Source organism: Periplaneta americana, chromosome 16 (genome assembly GCF_040183065.1).
Source record: "Periplaneta americana isolate PAMFEO1 chromosome 16, P.americana_PAMFEO1_priV1, whole genome shotgun sequence".
In the NCBI taxonomy this organism is placed as follows: Eukaryota; Metazoa; Arthropoda; class Insecta; order Blattodea; family Blattidae; genus Periplaneta; species Periplaneta americana.
Window position 1 is genome coordinate 175,615,644 of NC_091132.1, and position 20,184 is coordinate 175,635,827.

The 20,184-nt window shown below is 33.7% G+C and overlaps 1 protein-coding gene across 4 annotated transcripts in view; it reads right to left on the bottom strand.

Annotated features, from left to right (window-relative positions):
* Positions 1–20,184, bottom strand: part of LOC138692005 (zinc finger protein 665-like) — a 125,865-nt gene that overhangs the window by 90,181 nt on the left and 15,500 nt on the right. For 2 of the 4 annotated variants that reach the window (XM_069814755.1, XM_069814765.1), the window contains exons 1-4: positions 10,312–10,423; positions 9,811–9,951; positions 6,372–6,454; positions 446–1,861 (exon numbers count right to left, since the gene is read on the bottom strand). Coding sequence is in view for 1 of the 4 variants with exons in the window: in XM_069814765.1 (XP_069670866.1) it covers positions 814–1,861; positions 6,372–6,454; positions 9,811–9,951; positions 10,312–10,326 (1,287 nt within the window). In the remaining 3 variants the exon portion in view is untranslated. Of the gene's footprint in view, positions 1–445; positions 1,862–6,371; positions 6,455–9,810; positions 9,952–10,311; positions 10,424–20,184 lie in introns of those variants that run through there. The other 2 variants (XM_069814766.1, XM_069814754.1) reach the window with 1 other exon arrangement.

The following is a 20,184-nucleotide window of genomic DNA, read 5'->3' on the forward strand; positions in this document are numbered from 1 at the left end:
TTCGTACGTAGTTTGTAAAGTACGACAATATACTTACAGGTTATATATTTAAGTACGACAATATACGTAAATATATAACCTATAATATTTCTCCGAACGAGTGATTACTATATACAGAAAAATGCTTTCTGCATGAAGGCAGTGCATAGATGATCATAGCGAGGTGTGATCTGTGATAGCGAGAACTCCTCAAGTGTGTGGAGGAAGGCTCTTCGCCTCTTTCTCGCAACACATTTCTCGCGAAAAATCTTCAAGTGTGTTAAAACTTTACATAAAAGAATTTGTCGTAACACTAACTAGCAATTCTGTGAGCAAAAGTAATAGAAATATAAGCTAACACATAATTTGATAGGAAGAGTGAAGCTGTATTGTTAATGTTTTAATACCTAAAATTGTGTAGGGTGTAAGAATTTTCAACTACTATTATAAATAAAATAAAACTTACCTCATGCACAATTTCCAATTTCCTACTAATCAGTGGCGATCAGGCGATACTTAAATGAAAAATCCTCACTGTATTTGTTTTAAAACCACTAATTTTCCAGCACAAACTTACACAATAGTGTACTGAAAGTAATTTACGTGGAAACAGACACGTCTTTTGAGCTAATATATATATACGTGAAACACATTTTCAGATATCGGAATTGAAAGCCATTTCGGTTAGGTGAAGCAAGTAAAGGCTTTTTAGATTTCCCGCTCATGGATAACTTTTCCCTAGCCATCGCATTTAAATTCTGTGTAGGCGGGTATAAGTCGAGAGTTGTCTCGCTTGTGGAAAACAGTTTCAAAGGCCATCACATTTGCACGCTTTCAGCCTATGTGAATTATTACATGTTTCTGTAACGGTCCCAATTGTGAAAAACACTTTCCACACACGTCGCATTTGAATGGTCTTTTGCCTATGTGAAAGCGAGCGTGTGTGTTTACATTGGAGGATGACAAGAAACACTTTCCACACACGTCACATTTGAATGGTCTTTCGCCAGTGTGCATGCGTAGATGTTTCTTCAGATGTACCAATTGTGTCAGACACTTACCGCAAATCTCGCACTTGAATGGTTTTTCGCCTGTATGAACGCGAGCATGTCTGTTCAAAATCGATAATGTCGAGAAACACTTTCCACACAACTTGCACGTGTATGGCTTTTCGCCAGTGTGTATGCGGACATGTTTCTTCAACTGTCCAGATTCTGAGAAACACTTTCTGCACACATTGCATTTGAATGGCTTTTCGCAAGTGTGTATGCGTGCATGTGATTTCAACTGTTGAATTAGTATGAAACACTTTCCACACACCTCGCATATAAATGGTTTTTCGCCTGAGTGTATGCGTTCATGCCTCTTCAACGGCCCAGAACCTGAGAAACATTTTCCACAAAACTCGCATTTGAATGGACGTTCGCCTGAGTGTATGCGTGCATGTCTCTTCAAATGTCCAGATCCTGAAAAACATTTTCCACAAAACTCGCATTTGAATGGACGTTCGCCAGTGTGTATTCGGGCGTGTATCTTCAACTGTTCAAATCGTGTGAAACACTTTCCACACATGTCGCATTTGATTGGCCTTTCCGCATCGTGTATTCGAGCATGACGGCTTAAATTAGTCGATAGTGAATAACACTTTCCACACACTTTGCATTTGAATGAGTTTTTTTGTGTGTGTGTATGAAAATGAAGATTCAGAGATTGCACAGTATGAAAAAGTTCGTTGCATTTACTACACGTGATACTATTACGGCTTTCATTGCCATTGTTTGAACAGGCTTGTCTGTTGCTACCACACTGTGTCGATTTGCCTTCTTTACGATCTATGATGGCGTTTTCTTGTGACACACTCTTCTGAACATTATCCACAATGCTGAAAAGAACATAAAAATTAATCGATGTGCTCTATAATCAATTTGGTGAGATCAAAACACAGGATCATTCACGAGGATTCAGCGTCCCTTAAGGAGCTTATTTCCGAAAACATTCAGAGCAAAAAAATTTCATGTAATATACATTTGTCCTAATCTGAATTCAGAATTACACTAATTTTAAGATGTTTGTAAAATACCATTATTCTTGAGTTTTAAGGGTAAAAGTATATTGCAGATAAAGAATGAACTATCCAGGAGTATCATTTCTTTAATTAGCTGATATTCTGAACTTAGAAATGTGTTGTGAATTCCATAGTTGTTTCGTACAGAATTTCTTTTTTTTTACCATTTTTAACTACAAAATTACATTTTCTTACGCATTTATCATAACAATTGTTACAAATCAAGCCACTCTCGTAAATTCTTCCAGACTGTACATTAGGATGCATATTTTATTTTATTTATTTAATCTTATTTAAGTAAAAAATAATAACAATAATAATAATAATAATAATAATAACAATAACGCTGTATGTGGAACGAAAAACAAACCAAAAAACAAAATAAGAAATTGCTACAAGATTTAAATGGGGACATGTTAACCATTATAGTAAGTAAATGATTAGAGAAGACTAAGACAGAGAAAAGGCTCTAGAATATGCCATTAGGAAAGTTCAGGATAACAGAGAGGGTTTGGAATTGAACAGGTTACATCAGCTTCTTGTCTATGCGGATGACGTGAATATGTTAGGAGAATATCCACAAACGATTAGGGAAAACGCGAAAATTTTACTTGAAGCAAGTAAAGCGATAGGTTTGGAAGTAAATACCGAAAAGACTAAGTATATGATTATGTCTCGTGACGAGAATATTGTACGAAATGGAAATATAAAAATTGGAGATTTAACCTTCGAATGGGTGGAAAAATTCAAATATCTAGGAGCAACAGTAACAAATATAAATGATACTCGGGATGAAATTAAACGCAGAATAAATATGGGAAATGCCTGTTATTATTAGGTTGAGAAACTTTTTCATTTAGTCTCCTGTCAAAAAATCTGAAAGTTAGAATTTATAAAACAGTTATATTACCGGTTGTTCTGTATGGTTGTGAAACTTGGACTCTCACTTTGAGAGAGGAACTGAGATTAAGGTTCTTAGAAAAATATTTGGGGCTAAGAGGGAAGAAGTTGCAGGAGAATGGAGAAAGTTACACAACGCAGAACTGTACGCATTGTATTATTCACCTGACATAATTAAGAACATTAAATCCAGACGTTTGAGATGGGCAGGGCATGTAGCACGTATGGGCGAGTCTAGAAATGCATATAGAGTGTTAGTTGGGAGGCTGGAGGAGAAAAAGACGTTTGGGAAGGACGAGACGTAGATGGGAGCATAATATTAAAATGGATTTGAGGGGGGTGGGATATGATGGTAGAGAGTGGATTAATTTTGCTCAGGATAGGGACCGATGGCGGGCTCATGTGAGGATGGCAATGAATCTCCAGGTTCCTTAAAAGCCAGTAAGTAAGTAATCTTCCTCAACTTGGTGAGGTTGCCGAAGACAAAGAATGTTAAACAGTAACATTTGAGATGACTCAAAATATCTTACAAGAAATTTGTTAACAATAAAATAAAATTTGCATTAGATAATGTTTCACATAATGAAAATTTGCAATAAAATAAAAAATACAGATAAAAAGAACAGAATGAGAAGATTGAACTGTAATTTGAATTGAAGTACAAATGTCACCGTAAAATCTGCAGAGAAGCCTTCAAAGGTATCGTAGGAATTTCCTTAATTATTGTTATTGGGCCTCGAAATTTATGGCAGAATAACAACTGTGAATAATCAAGTTCCTAAAATCGTATGATTTGTAACATTTTTGTGATAAGTGCGCAAGAATGATATAATTTTTTGTTAAAAATAGTAAAACTCAATCTGTACAAAGCAATTAACAACACATTTTAAGCTTCAGAACACTAGCCAATTAAAGAAATGACCCTTCTGAATAGTTCTTTCTCAGTTTTTAATATTTTTTTACCTTTAAAAGTGAAGAAAAAAGGCATTTTACTAACAAATTCAAATTAGTGTACCGGTAACTCTGAAAATATTGAGATTAGAACACATCTTTATATGACTTTTTGCTGAGAATGTCTTCAGAAATAAGCTCCGTAAGGGACGGAAAATCTTCGTGAATCACCCTATATATTAATCATTACATTTTATACATATATCAGATAATAATACAGACGAATACGCTTTTTGTTGGTGTCTTGGTCTTTTGGGATTGTTTGGGACGTGATTCAGAGAATGACATTGGATAAATTACACCTCACTCCTTATTAGATACTGTTGAGTTTATATATTAATTTTTAAAACACAAGTTTTTTCAATTTTCATTTTATACAGTATATGATAATATTCACAATAATTTTATCGTGGTTTTAGTACACTATATAATTTTGGATATCATCTTTAGAGGCAGTTGCTTTTAGGAGTTCGTTCTTCTTTCTTTTTTTTTTTTTTGGTGAGTACAACTTAGTGTTATTAGGGTTTTCACGTACTTCCAAGTGTAATTTTACTTCCGAAACATTGGATTCTGAAATGTAAGATCTTAATTATATCAGAGTTATGGCCTTATGACGGGGTCTAGCAGCACATTCTCTTCTTCATTATGGTCGTGCTTAAATTATCCCCTTGCATTTCGCTGTATATATTGGAAGTACACAATAAAAGTCTTACTAATAAACCGCGTATAGTTTTTATACGCGGTTTATGGAAAGTTGAGACAGAAAAGGTTACTAATAAACCATGCATAAGCGATGGATGTATAAACAGTCTGTAACCATACAATGGGAATTCCTTTGCAGTAGTTATATACACGAAATCCCTTGTTTAAGCGTTGTACATAGAGAAAAAATGGCCGCCCCTCTAACAGCTGTTTGTATCGACTGTCATTTTATGATGATAGTTGCCTAGTAACCAAAGCAGATAAAACCAAAGAGCACAGAATAATTAGAATAATACTGCTATAGCCTATACTCTTTGACTAAAATATAGTGTGGTAATCGATCAGAACCAGTTGTACTATCGATACTTAAAATGGCACAATAGAGCGCTCTACTGGATGCATTAGAGTACCTCAGATATTCTATTATCTTTCGGAATAACGTAATGACGAAACTATGACGTAGATATGTAACAGTTATACTGTTATACACGACGTATGTAGTGATTATTAGTAAGGAATTTACACACGACGTATAAACGAGCTACTCATTGTATAGGTATAAGACAGTTAAACGTCTGTATATAGAGTATTTATTAGTAAGGCCGGAAATGTTTGTTGAAAACGTATTTTCGAGTTTGTGAAAACAGCAAATTTACGTTATTTAGGTGTCAAACATGGACATCAAGGTGAGTCACGAGCTGCTCATACGGTATGCAGAACTTGTAAGCAGCATTTGTGCCAGAGGACAAATGCTAAGAGAAGTAGAAAGGGTTATTTCTTTATTGTTAATATTATATGCATCAAACGAAATATTCCTGATAAGAGAATACATCCTGATCTATCTTCAGCTGTGAGAAATGTGCCACACTCGGATGTGATCAATATTCCACTCTTGCATGAGCTACCACAGCTCACACTAGATGAAACTTTTGTGTCTGTATGTCTCATATAGCACAAGGTAAAGAAAGTGGGGACAGCAACGGTGGTTTTCAAACTTCACATTTCGAATGGTTTGACCAGAACTAGTTGAGTGACCATAATGTACCCATTTCATAAAATAATATTACTCTATCACAACACAGCTTCTCAAAATTTGCTACGTACGCAATATAAATTCTCAACATTGGCAAGTTTAAATTACTGAAGAAGATGAAAAAAATATATATATAGTAATGAGTGTCGATCGCAACAGTAAAAATAAAAAGCTGTAGCAGAATTTACTATTGCAATGAAAATATTAAATGATATAGTCAGTGCTTTTTTTTTTTCTGGAAAAAAGTTTACAAAAACATCCATCACTCGAGCATATTATACAACAAAAACGTAGGTTTAAAAATATTAGGCCTATATAGCTTATATCACATTAAGTTCCAAACAGAGCTTATCGGTTTTAAGTATAATGGAGATTTTGCGATTTCGAGCTATAGTTTCAGGATCAATAACGGAAGATGGCAGCACTAGATTGCATGAGTTACTTTTGCACCAACGATAATAATGAGAAAATGTATACTCTTGGACTCGGCAGTGGCGGCAATGTTAATTTTCAATTTCGCTTATAAAATACATCTCGTCAGAATTTGTAAAGGCAAAAAGTTTAGCGGAACGCATTCCGGCTGAAAAAAAGCGCTGCATATAAAGTAGTTAAATAAAAATTTCACACACTTTTTATAGTAGATAAAAGTAAGTATCATACATTACAAAATTTATTTCCTACGTCGTTATTAAATGAAGTTCTCAAGGAATAGAAGAAGCAAAACGAACACTGTACACTCACCTCTCAGTCAACACTTCATCCTCTTCTGAAGAAACTTCCACTTTCTGTTCCTGCTGAACTCTGTCCACATTCAAGAAATCTTCCTGGAAAGGTGAGTAAATAATGAAAAGCACTTTAACTGGCCATATGGGTCATTGTAGAGCCTTCTTTAGTTACAAGCCGGAGCATGAGTAGGTTTGGCAACGCTGAGTGGAGGCGAAATATAGGCATGACGTTTAACGTTTAAGTGCTTTGATTTCGTTGTCACATGCACATTTTCGACATTAAATGATACAAAACTAAGTGCATATGCTCAAGATTCAGTGTATTGATGTACGTAATTTATTACGGAATCCGAAATGGTATTTTATTTGAGTTTCAGAATACCGCCTAAGTACTAGCATACAGCCGCTTGTAACAGAAAAAAAATTAAAATCATACGTGTTTTCGATTGATGGTATTAGGGAAAATAAATAAATACTTAAAGAAATGTTACTTCTACTAAAAATAAATAAAATAACGACGTACTTTCGCAATACCCTATTCAAATCAATTAACCATTATATGGCTATTAAATTGACGTGAAAGGTCTAGAATATCATATAGGCCTACATTTTAATTCCATGTGATCTGTCGTGCTTTTCAATAAATAGCCTATTTCCGATACCTAGGAAGCCAGTTTTAGTTTGAACCTCGCCAGTCATCATAACAATACTCTTATCCTAAATTATTTGTTATAAATGTTTAAAAACATAATTTTAAATAGACCAGGGCCAAGCATAAATATCTATGAAAAAATTAAGAAAAATATCTCCAACATACGTAACAAAACACATCATTATCTATTAAGTATGTGACAATTAGCGTAAATTTAGTGAACTTTAAATCCTGTAAATACGAAATGAAAAGAGACATGTTTATAACTAATTTATTACAAAAGGAATAATATTAATAAATACACCTTGAAAACCAACGAAGTGAGTGAATGCATCTACAAATTATAGATAGTTCAGACGTATAGCAGGCATTCCGAATCTTCAACGAAACTGCAACATTTATTGGATCACAAAACAGCTGTTTACAATGAACTTGGAAATCAACGGCGTAACTTTATTGATATGGCAGGAGAGACCCAACAATTTGGCTAAAATTCTGATACATCACAAACCACAAGTAAGACTATAAAAATGTAGTTAATACAATATTTAATATTTACTTTGTCAACACTAACTGTAAAGATTTCCAAAGACTGCAACCATTTTCTTTTTCATTTATTGTCTTGTTTTTATCTTCAACACGCACTTAGTTTATAATACATCAACAATTAACGTTTGGTACGACCGCGAACATAATTCCATCGACACACACTTATATTGTAACATTAATTTACATTTAAAATCGGCATTAGCACAAACACGTGTCCTGTATGGTCGGCCTCCGGGTGACAGTTAATTACAGTGTTGCCAACGTATGGCTTCGGCTTGTAAGTGAAGAAGGCTTTGGTCATAGGTTTACTATGTCAGACGCCCCAATATTCAAAGCTAGTGAATCCTATCTAACTCCTGGGTAAGTTTGTAATGACTTTTATTCAAAATCCAAAATTGTTTCTTCTAACTGCATTGATTTATGTCCTTCATACATCCTTCTTTATATTGAGGCTACTTGCTTGTATTGTAACATATTGGAATCAAGTTTCAACCTTGAAAATATGTGAATGTGATGTAAAAATTGCCTGCAAAATACGCAAGTAGTATTTGCAAAAATATTTCATGTAAATAAACAATACAAAGGATATCATGTCCTTGTTCAGGGTTTTATCACTATATACAGTTGCGAAGCTCAATACTTACTAAATATGCATACATAGATAGTTGCTGACCACCAGGATCACTGCTATCGCCTCAGCACAGACCCTTTCCCGAGCAGACGATAATGTATGTTCGGGTTTTCTATTTCAGTGTATGGAGCTCAGTGCAATATTATATTATAACTTTATTGCGTATCATTGCTAAGTTTTAGTTAGTGTAATGTGTCCATAAGGTCCGTTTACTTCTTATTGCATAATTTGTTGCAGAAATAATTACAAAATTGTGTTGTTTTAATGTGAAGAGAATTTTACATGTTAACATAATCTATTCGTATCAACATTTTAAGTTTAGAATAGAAGCTATTTTGAGGTTTAATAAAAAAGAATTTATATTGTGATTTTAATTTAGCACATCTACCTTCCTTAATTGTAGATCACGATGGCAGTGACACAGTCTATTGTTCCTAGTACACACAGCGCTCCAAGCGGCTAGCAACTATCGCGAGAAATGCAAAAAATCATCCCAATCTTCGTAACTGTATATACTAAACTGTGGTTTTATTATCTCAAGGTAATATTTTCTCCGTGTATTCGAGATATTCCTCTGCTCTCTAACAGAAATATATATTTACGAATTGTTATTTTATTTAAAAACTAAAATATATTCATGGTGTTGTGGAAGAGAAGGCCTGATGGCCTTAACTACGCCAGAATAAATAAATAAATATGTAAGTAAGTAGGTCAATAAATAAATAAATAAAATAAATAAGTAACTGAGTGAATGAGTGAGTGAATGGATGGATGGATGAATGAATAAATAAATAATATAAACAAATAAGTAAGGAACTAAGTAAATGAGTAAATGAATGAATGAATGAATGAATGAATGAATAAATAAATAAAATGAAAACCGTCTAAGTTGTGAACGTAAAATGATACAAGGGAATAGTACATTATGCAACGAGCTTATAATGATATTAATTAAGACGCGAGTAGGTCTGTTTATGAAACGAGACCTAGCGAGTTTCATAATTTTCATACGAGCGTCTTAATTACCATTATTGGCAAGTTTCATACGACTTTTTATGCTCGACCATACTTCTAACTTGAAATTATTCAGAAGTATTCATTTTATTTGTATCTGACTGAAGATCGGAAGTGACCCTGTGTATAGCTCGTATATTGTGAGATGTGCGCAGACGCGAAAGTATTGATTTTTTCCGAGGAAGATTAAAGTCATTGACCTTGATATAATCTACAGAATAACATGGACTAATTTTGATATAACCCGGAAATTGATTTAGAATTGAAAAACGAGATGACAAATTGAATTTCCTTGAATATTATTGACACTTGACGCTAATTATTATAGTAACAGAACATAACCTTCTGCGACAGTATTGGATTTCCAGCCTCCGTGACTTTTCGCTAATTGTCTTTCGATTGCATATCCGAAAATAATCGAAAACCTATACTTTAATGAATGGGTGTACTTTAATGATATGCATTATAGGACTGCTAGCAAGTGAATAATTACTACATTTCGGCATGGTCGAGCATAAAATATTTAATACAATTCGAGACTGTTAATATATCGGACATACATTAGAATGCACTACTGGTATATCTGTATACTGACATTGTACCACTTACATCAACTTCAGTTTTCACCACAGGAAAGCTAATAGGCACTGGTGTGTCGTCTTCAACCTTTATCTCTGATTTGATATCGTAACTCTGGTCCACGCATTCTGTCTTCATGCCGGACACTTCCAGATGGGATAAATTCCCTTCCTACAGGACAGAAACACATCGTGAATATTTTTATTAGCTATTTTAAATGAGTTAATATGTAGCAGACGCAAATCTGGTTCCGTGTGGCAGTCACTGCTAACATTCAACACAGGCATCAAATTAGAGAAGAAAACTGAAGGCAGAATACGAAGAAAACCTTAAAGGACACTGGAAATAACTAACAATAGGGCAGTTGATTAGCTGTAAATAATTTATACAGTGTAATATGTGTAAAGAAGGAATGATTTATATTCTAGAAATGAGTGCAAATTCATTATGAATGTGACATTTTATTATTCAGGACAATACTAAAATAGGATTACACAACAAATTAATAAACGAAAGATTGAAAATACCAACCCTATGGATGTCCATGATTCAGTGTACAATTGTTTGAACTTCAGAGAGTTCGTGACAATATTATAAAATCTCAAATTTAACACTGCAAGCTCCGTGTTGGCATATCCCGTAAGATCTAAGGGGGAGTGACGTTATCAAGCAAGTAGTGGGTAGATATCAGTGTCGCCAACACCTAGTGGAAAAAAGTGGCTACAACTTATCCCGAAAATGGCCAAAAGTGGCTAAAGTTTAAATCGCTAAAAGCGATAGGCCTAAGTATGTCAGGTACAAACACATTAAAAAAAATGTACGTATTATTTCGTAATAATAAGCTGCGAGAGAAGGAATTAGAGAAATAAGCAACTGTTATTATAACTCACATAATAGAAATACGCATAATAATAATAATAATAATAATAATAATAATAATAATAATAATAATAATAATAATAATAATAATAATAATCATCATCATCATCATCATCAACGCTGCCATCTTCCTCATCCTTTGTTTCCAACACCCTTTCAGAAGTACTAGGATCATTCTCTGACGACGTATAGGTTGCGATTGTTCCCACAAACAACACTTCTGCATACGGTGCGGCGTAATCCAAACTTGCCATTAAAAATAGCCGACAATGTTTTTATTTTAATCTTGTTCCTCAGTTTGTTTTTAACGATACTGAACTAACTGAAAACTCTCTACTTCAGCATTCGAATGGGGAAAATTTAACGCAGAAGTATGATTTACAAAATTTACAAAAAAAAAAACGTTTGAATTGACTGTAGGAACAGGTTGTATCCAGTCTTTTAATTCCCCCCATTTCCCCCATTCTCTTCGATACTTTTGAGTATATTTAGGATTCGGCATGATTAATAATACATTTTATGCTCGACCATGCCGAAATGTAGTAATTATACACCTGGTAGCAGACCTTTAAAACATGTCATTAAAGTACACCTACTCGTTAAAGGTCAGGTCTTTCAGCCAATGACGACTCAGGTTACAACTATTCAGCCAATGACAAGTCAGCTTTCTATCGATATAAAACCGCAAGTATCAATTATTCTCGGATATGCAATCGAAAGAGAATTAGCGAAAAGTCACGGAAGTTGGAAATCCAATACTGTCGCAGAAGGTTATGTTCTGTTACTATAATAATTAGCGTTAATTGTAAATAATATTCAAATAAATTCAATTTGTCATCTCGTTTTTCAATGTCTAATTTAATTTCAATGTTATATCTGTAGGTTCTTATGGCCTAGCAAGGTGAATGTGGACATCTGTTCCTCGGAAAAAAATCAATACTTTCGCGTCTGCGCACATCTCACAACATACGGGACATTGCTAAAAAATTAATAATATCAAGTTAGAAATATGGTCGAGCATAAAAAGTCGTATGAAACTCGCCTATAATGGTAATTAAGAAGCTCGTATGAAAATTATGAAACTCGCTTGCGCTCGTTTCATAAATATCCATACTTACTTCTTAATTACCTGCATTATAGGCTCTTGCATAATGTACTATTATTACTCTCGTGATATTTAATTAAAACACAATCACTAATTTCAAACACATCACAGCACGATACCTGAACTAAACTACCACATAGCAACTATTATTTTAAGATTGAATGCAATACAGTCTACAGACACACTTCACAACATAAATGCAGCCTTGAATGGTGTGAAATACGTCATCACGTGCTCGGTGGAAAGAGAGAGGACAAAATTAATCATTTAACGGAGGGAAGTACCGAATACCGATGAGGCAATGCGTACCGTGCAATTTTGTGCAACGGTAGTGACCGTTGAAAAATCCGAAGTCGAGAAATTAGATCCACGTATGCACGTAGACTATAAGTAATAAACATTAGAATTTATCTAAAAAAATTCAAAATGGTCAAAAACAGCTAAATGGAGTACAGAAAGTAGCTAAAATGCCACATGTGGCAAGTGGCTAAATTGGCAACACTGGTAGACATGCATGTTCACAAATGGGAATAACGCAAACTTAATTCATAATGGTATTACATAGACGCTTTGACAGCGATGCTTCTACTGTACTTACTAATTACCTTGGTTTCTACAAAGGCTAGTTTTCACGCAATGTAATCAGAAATTTTCCAAACATGTCCGCATTTTCTCAGCTCCAGAGGCGGTTCGTGTCTAAATCACAAGGGGTTCACTACTTTTATGATATTACATAGTTTTCCAACAATTTAAACAATATCTCATTTATGAAAAAAAAAAAAAAAAAAGGAACAACTGGATAATACCCACGGCCAGAGCCTTCTTTAGTTACAAGCCGGGGCCATACGTCGGCAACACTGTAATTATCTGTCACCCGGAGGCTGACCGTACGGTACACGTGTTTGTGCTAATGCCGATTTCCAATGTAAATTAATGTTACAATATAAGTGTGTGTCGATGGAATTATGTTTGCGGTCGTACCAAACGTTAATTATTGATGTATTATAAACTAAATGCGTGTTGGTGATAATAAAAACAAGACAATAAATGAAAATAAAATGGTTGCAGTCTTTGGGAATTTTTACGGTTATGGATGACAAAGTAATTGACTATTCTATTAAATATTGTATAACCACATTTTTATATTCTCATTTGTGATTTGTGTGTATCAGAATTCTAGTCAAATTGTTGGGTCTCGCCTGCTATATCAATAAAGTTACGCCGTTGGTTTTCAAAGTCATTATAACAGCTGTTTTGTGATCCCATAAATGTTGCAGTTTTGTTGAAGATTCGGAATGCCTGCTATACGTCAGAACTATCTATAATTTGTACATGCATATAATCACTTTGTTGGTTTAGTCAATGTTACTTATGTCCCGCCCACTATAGAGACATAGGCCAATTTTACACATATTTAGTATAACTTGTTGCTTCTTTGACAGGTTAGGTTTGGTTAGTTTAGGTTTTTGTTATAGCCTACCTTGCATATACGATTATAGCGCAACATTGGCAGTGATAAAAGTGAAATATTCGTTCAGTGGGCGTTGGATACTCTACATTCACCCACTTGGTATTTACAGGATTTAAAGTCCACTGAGTTTACGCTAATTGATACATACATGTACTTAATAGATAATGTTGCGTTTTGTTACGTATTATGTTGAAGGGATGTGTTTTCATTTTTTCATAGATTGTTTTACTTGGCTTAACTGTATTTACATCCTCATACTTTTATTATAATAGGAATGTCAATAGTTTCTTCTGTTTACATTTTATTTTAGGCCTATTTGCATAATTCACATTCTTAGCTTGTTTTCTATAGTTATATTTATTTAAAATTATATTTTAAAAAGTTTATAACAAATAATTTAGGATAACAGTATTGTTATGGTGACTGGCAAGGTTCAAACTAAAACTGGCTTCCTGGATATCTGAAATATTTATAGAAAAGCACGACATAATCACATGAAATTAAAATGCATATGATATCCTATACCTTTCATGTCAGAGGTGAAACAACATTAAGCGGCAAAACATTGTCAATTTACTAGCCACATAATGGTTAATTGATTGGAATAGGGTATTGCGAAAGTACGTCATTATTTTACTTATTTTTGGTACAAGTAACATTTCTTTAAGTATTTATTTATTTTCCCTTGTACCATCAATAAAAAAAAGTATGTTTTTATTTATTTTTTTTTAATTATAAGTGTAGTTGCTACGACACATAGGCACACAGCACTTTCTAGGCATCTGAAATATTTGTAGAAAAACACGACAAATACTCGCATAAGATAATATTAAAATATATCCTAAACCTTTCACAGATGAAACACCATTAAGTCGCAAAACATTGTCAATTTGCTAGCCACAAATTTGTTAACTGAATGGAACTTAAGAATACTGCGTAGGAACTTACGTCTTTATTGCATTATTGATTTTATTATTTTCGGTGCAAGGAATATCTTTTTTATTTATTTATTTACCTTCGTACTATCAATAAAAACATGTTTTTTTTTGTAATTATTTTAAGTGGCAGCCTTTGTATGTAAGTAGCCTACTTACGCCGTATTCTGAAGTATTGCTAATTGATTGCAATAAAACACTATTTTCGAACCCGTAATAATTTACATCACTACTCTGAATCTTGATCTTACCTTTGTGCATGAAGTAATATTGAAAAAATACGCGTTACGTATAACGAAAGCAATGAGCAAACACAATATCACTCTAAAATCTCCCGCCTCCACTCTGCGTTGCCAAACCTACCCATGCCCCGGCTTGTAACTAAAGAAGGCTCTGCCACGGCAGACCAATGTCGATAGTCGACGCTACTCGCTGGCCACTAGTCACCGGGCCGTACCAAGCCGTATAAAACAAAATATAATCGAAATGGTGGTAGTCAAATTCGCGTCTATATTCTTAAATAAATCACGCCATTAGTCAAGTTCAAGGTTTTATGTAGTACAACGGCGGTTTTTTTTAATGCATTAAAAGAAAATGAAGACGTAAAAAGATCATAAACTAGGTTATCACAAGGAAATTAACAGGAAAAAAGGTGTATTTCACGGAAGACCATTAAAATGACGGAAAGTAAATTTCCGGTTAATGTTCGCCAAAGCGTGAAGTACGTAATTATGACGGCGTTGCTGTTTTATTTCTGGCCTATAGAAAAATACCTAGCCTTTTACGAAAAAGAGTTTTAGGGACCATGAAATTATTCACCGCTTTCATTATAGGCCTATTATTTTTTATCAATATTACGAATAAAAACTGTCATATTATATAATTTTAACTACTGCATGGACGAATGAAATCAAGCTAACCTAACCTAACCTAACCTAACCAAAGCTAACCAAATCTAACCTAACCTACTCGCAATATTTACGCAAATACACATTGTCGCTAACAGTGGTGCTATCTCTCAATAATGTTCAGAACGAAGGAGGTAGACAGAGAGAGAAAAAAAGAAATATAGCACAAAACTGTTTTGTCTCGAGACTCTCATCTAAGACACGTAATAAGTCACGTAATCTACTTGCAATATATTTGCGCAAATACACTTTGTAGCTAACACTGGTGCTATCTCTCAGTAATGTTCAGAACGAAGGAGGCAGAGAGAGAGAGAAAATAAATTTCTCCCGCCAACTACGTCACACACCAACGTCAACTTCTTATGTTGGTGACATTGTGTATTTACTTAAATTTGGTGGTAAACGTAACGGCACGGTTCAAAGTGGCGAAAAAAAAATAGTACAGTTCTTTAAAGTAGATAATTGCCTTAAAATGAGCCTGATGATAATGATGATCAATTCTCTTTGAAAGAACACAGCGATTTTCCCTTAGGTTACTATTCTGCCTGAAAACTGAACTAACCTGTTTCCTAATCTCTGTTCTACCAAGGACTGATAAATCTAGGCAAGCATTCTTATGAGCAATAGATTCCTCATGCATCTTAATTTAATTTTCTGTGTCAAAAGGCTTAAAACTGACACACCACTGCATGTCCAGCTCGTACCTTTACACTTAGTTAACAGCAGGCACGGGAAACAAAATAAGTTATTTGTAGATTAACAATCGCAAATCCAGCAGTAGCGGTTCCTCGGGGGAGGAACGTCCTCCTCACATTTTCTTCTTTTGAAAGTAAATACCAAATAAAATATGTGCCTTGAAATTCGAGGAAGATTCGATAATTTTTAAGTTCACAGCTATGACAAAAACTCGGTTGATCGAGATTTAAACGACGCGCACTCATGTGCTGTAGAAAACTGTGAGAAAGATGCGAGATTGTCTGTGCGGAGGAAAGGGATGATCTCTCCTCCTTGTCCATATTAATTTGTTCTCTAATAATAACACTGATATGGTACCTAGCAGTTCTCAGAACTTGAGGCGATTCTATTACAAAAATGGATCACGGATACACCACATGGTGCTTAGAAACACAAAGCAACCAAGGATTCTTAAAAAGATAACGTACTTCTGAGTTACATAATAGATTCAGTTTTAAAATGTTTAAAAGTTCTTGTAAAAATTATTTAAGTATCAAAACTCCAAGATTTATGTGTTTATAATAGATTTCCTGAAAATATTTACATAATTTTTTGTGAAAATATGTGTTTTTATGTGAAATAAAATTCGGGTTTTAAACTTGAAACTTCATGTTCGGAATTTTTAACTTTGTTAATATTGTTTTATCACACGCAAAAAGAATATTTAATTACATAGGAATCCTCTCCCTAATAATCATGGATGATAACCGAACGTGTGTAGGTACCATTGCTTACAAGATTACACAAGATGGCGCTTACGATTATCGAGAGTGGAGGTCGAAGCGTCATTACAATTTCTGCCGCTAGGTTCGCCTCGCAGTCCTATTAAACAAAGTCCGTGGATATACCAGAGTAGCGCAATCACCGAGTCGACCGCCATTGTTATTCCTTTTCAATACGCTAGGGATAGGAATATTTAAAGTGAAACTCAGATATTTTTAATTTGAAGGACAAAAACTTCTAAAGGATCTTCTTACATTGTAGAACATTATTGTCAGTCAACATACTAATGTAAAAAAACTTCATTTAATAATTATAATAGTATAAATATACATTTAAGTGTTCAATACACTCTTTCATAAACGTCACAGTTGCAGGTATTACAGCAGCAAGAACTTAATAAATCACAAGTAACAAATTAAAACAACAATGTTGCAAATAAAATAACAATGAATCTAAACATTTCCAACTGCATTCCTTGTGTAAACTCTCCGACTTCCTCATATAAGGGGACACAATACTGAAATTTCTCGAAGTTCATTAGCAGGGAAAGGATTTATATGTAAATACATATTTACTTATAAAGCTAATATAATTTATATTTTGCATTATCTTTATGTTTCACAATGTGTAGGGTTGAAAAATCCTACTTTTATTTTCCATATTTTAGAGTTTAGTACATTATTTTCGTTAATTTCCATATATTTTCCATATTTCATATAAAACAGTCCATATTATATTAGGTTTAACAATAAAACAAAACAAAATTCCATTAACTTTTAAAAATACATTTCAACAATAGAGATTTAAACACATGTTCAGTAATCCCTTTAACATCAGAGTTATTTGAAAATTAGCAGTCCTATCAACAATGGGAAAGTAAGTTACAAAACTGTATTAATTTAATTTAAAATTTTTAACAGACTTCAGTTGTGCAGCTCAACAGTTAAATGCCAGTCAGAGTACACATAGGTTCAGTTTTGTAAATCATACTATAAAGACGGTAAATATGCCAAAAGTACGTCATTCAGTCAATTTAAAATCAAAACTAACAAGTTACATTTCAGAATTTAAAGAAGATGGTTTATCAACTGACAATAAAATATTATTTTGTAATTTGTGTCAGTGTGCAGTATCATCTACACAAAAGTTCCTGGTGCAACAACACATTACAACTAGTAAACATCAGGCCAACAAACAACTAAATTCCAAGCAGAGACAATTGTTTTTAACACAACCAACAACATCGAATGTAAGATCTGAGTTTAACATCGACCTGTGCCGTTCTCTCATCTCTGCTGATATTCCTCTCTACAAACTAAAGAATAAGGTCTTCAGGGAATTCCTTGAAAAATATACTCAACATACAATCCCGGATGAGTCAACACTTAGGAAGACGTATGCTCCATCCATCTACGATGAGACAATACAGAAGATAAGAGATGAAATTAAAGATAGTTCAATTTGGGTTTCCATTGATGAGACTCCCGACAAAGAAGGTAGACTTGTTGGTAATGTAGTTATCGGTTTGTTAAGTGAACAATATTCTGAACGAATTCTTTTACATTGTGATGTTCTAGAAAAGTGCAATAACAAAACTATAGTTAAACTGTTCAACGAAGCTATGGGTATCCTGTGGCCAAAGGGTATTATGTACGATAATGTGTTATTCTTTATTAGCGATGCTGCCCCTTATATGGTCAAAGCTGGACAAGCATTATCTGTTGTATATCCTAAATTGACTCATTTTACTTGTGTGGCGCATGCATTTCATCGTGTGGCAGAAGTGGTCAGAGACAATTTCCCTAAAGTAGATTTGTTGATTTCATCAGTGAAAAAAGTATTTCTCAAAGCTCCCAGTAGAGTTAACGTGTTGAAAGAAATGTACCCTGAAATTCCATTGCCACCAAAGCCAATTTTAACTAGATGGGGTACATGGCTAGAAGCAGTTGAATATTATGCCGAACATATAGACTCTATTAACAATGTTCTCCTTGCATTGGACTCTGAAGATGCAGTCTCAATTGATACTGCGAAAACAGTTACCTGTGACATAAGTGTGAAGAATGACTTAGCTCACATTCAGCATACATTTTCATGCATCATAAAAAAAAACGCTCAAAAGTCTCCAAAATAGGCACCTTTCACTATCTGAAAGTTTTGAAATTATAAATAGTACTGTGGAACAACTGAATCGTGGTAGAGGTAAAGTTGCAGATGCAGTAAGAGCTAAGGTGGACACTGTACTTTCAAAAAACCCTGGATATGAAGAACTACAAAAGGTTGTTGCTGTGATGAGTGGTGAATCAACAGTGAAGATTAACTTGGACTTATCCCCAGCAGACATTGTGAAATTGAATTATGTACCAGTTACTTCTTGTGACGTTGAACGCTCTTTTAGTCAGTATAAATCTATCCTCAGAGACAATAGAAGAAGATTCACTTTTCAGCACTTGAAAGAAATGTTTGTAACCTATTGTTATGGTAACAGACAATAAAAATTGTGTTTTGTTGAAACTACATTGGAAGATAAGGTACGTCCATTATATTTTTTGTTTAGTTTGATTAAAATGTACCAATATTTAACGTACATAGTCATTTTTTTATAATTTTAAGTCCATATTTAATTCCATATTTTGGTAAAAATCCATATTTAATTCCATATTTTGGTAAAAATAACTACATATATATTTACATATTTCATATATTTTTAGTCCATATAAATCCGTTCCCTGTTCATTAGTATTAAGAGTTCAGAACAGTGAAATCCATAACTACCATACTTACAAAGCTAGATTCATCAAATTTTGATCACTGATATATCTGCTTAATAGTGACAAGTGTACAAAATTGCATCCGCCTATGATTCGTGGTTTGCATTTTATTAAAATATATTGAACCACTTGATATAAAAAGTCGCTTGCACTACAATTGGCATTAGTCTTAAGTGATTTTCACTTATATGGATCCTTACATATATGGAATCAAAGCTAATTATAGGGTTTTGCTGTAAAGTTAATAAGAAAATTACCGGTACTAGTTTTATTATAAAAAATAAATACCCATAAAATTTCCTACTAATTTACCCATTCGCTGTACAAAAAAAATCCAATAATAATGTTTGTTCCAATGTATATAAAGAATCATATAAGTGAATATCAATTAAAAAGTAATGTAAATTGTGACGCAAGGGACTTGTATGAAGCAATACAATATTATTCTATTAAGTTATTAATAAAATGCAAACCACTTATTATAGAGAGACGAAATTTTATACACCTGTTATTATTAACCAGATATACTAATGATAAACATTTTGTGAATTTCGCTTTAAAAATATGGAAGTTAGTAATTTCAGTATAATTTCCCCAATGATACACTGACGTGAGATTTTTTCATGTTTGGTCAAAAAATCGTTTGTTTGTTTTTATCTTTAAAAATTCATTTTTGGTCTAATGATGCTCTCTGCCAATTTTCATGACCATACGACTGGTCTATCAGCTATTTAGGGTCACATTTTTAAAAGGCTGCGGGCTCTGACTGCTAATTTAAATTCTCCGTCCACGACCTCCATCTGATTTCTGCGACCACTTTGGAAAATACGCTATATTTCATACATTATATATTATATTAGATTCCCAATTGAGCCAG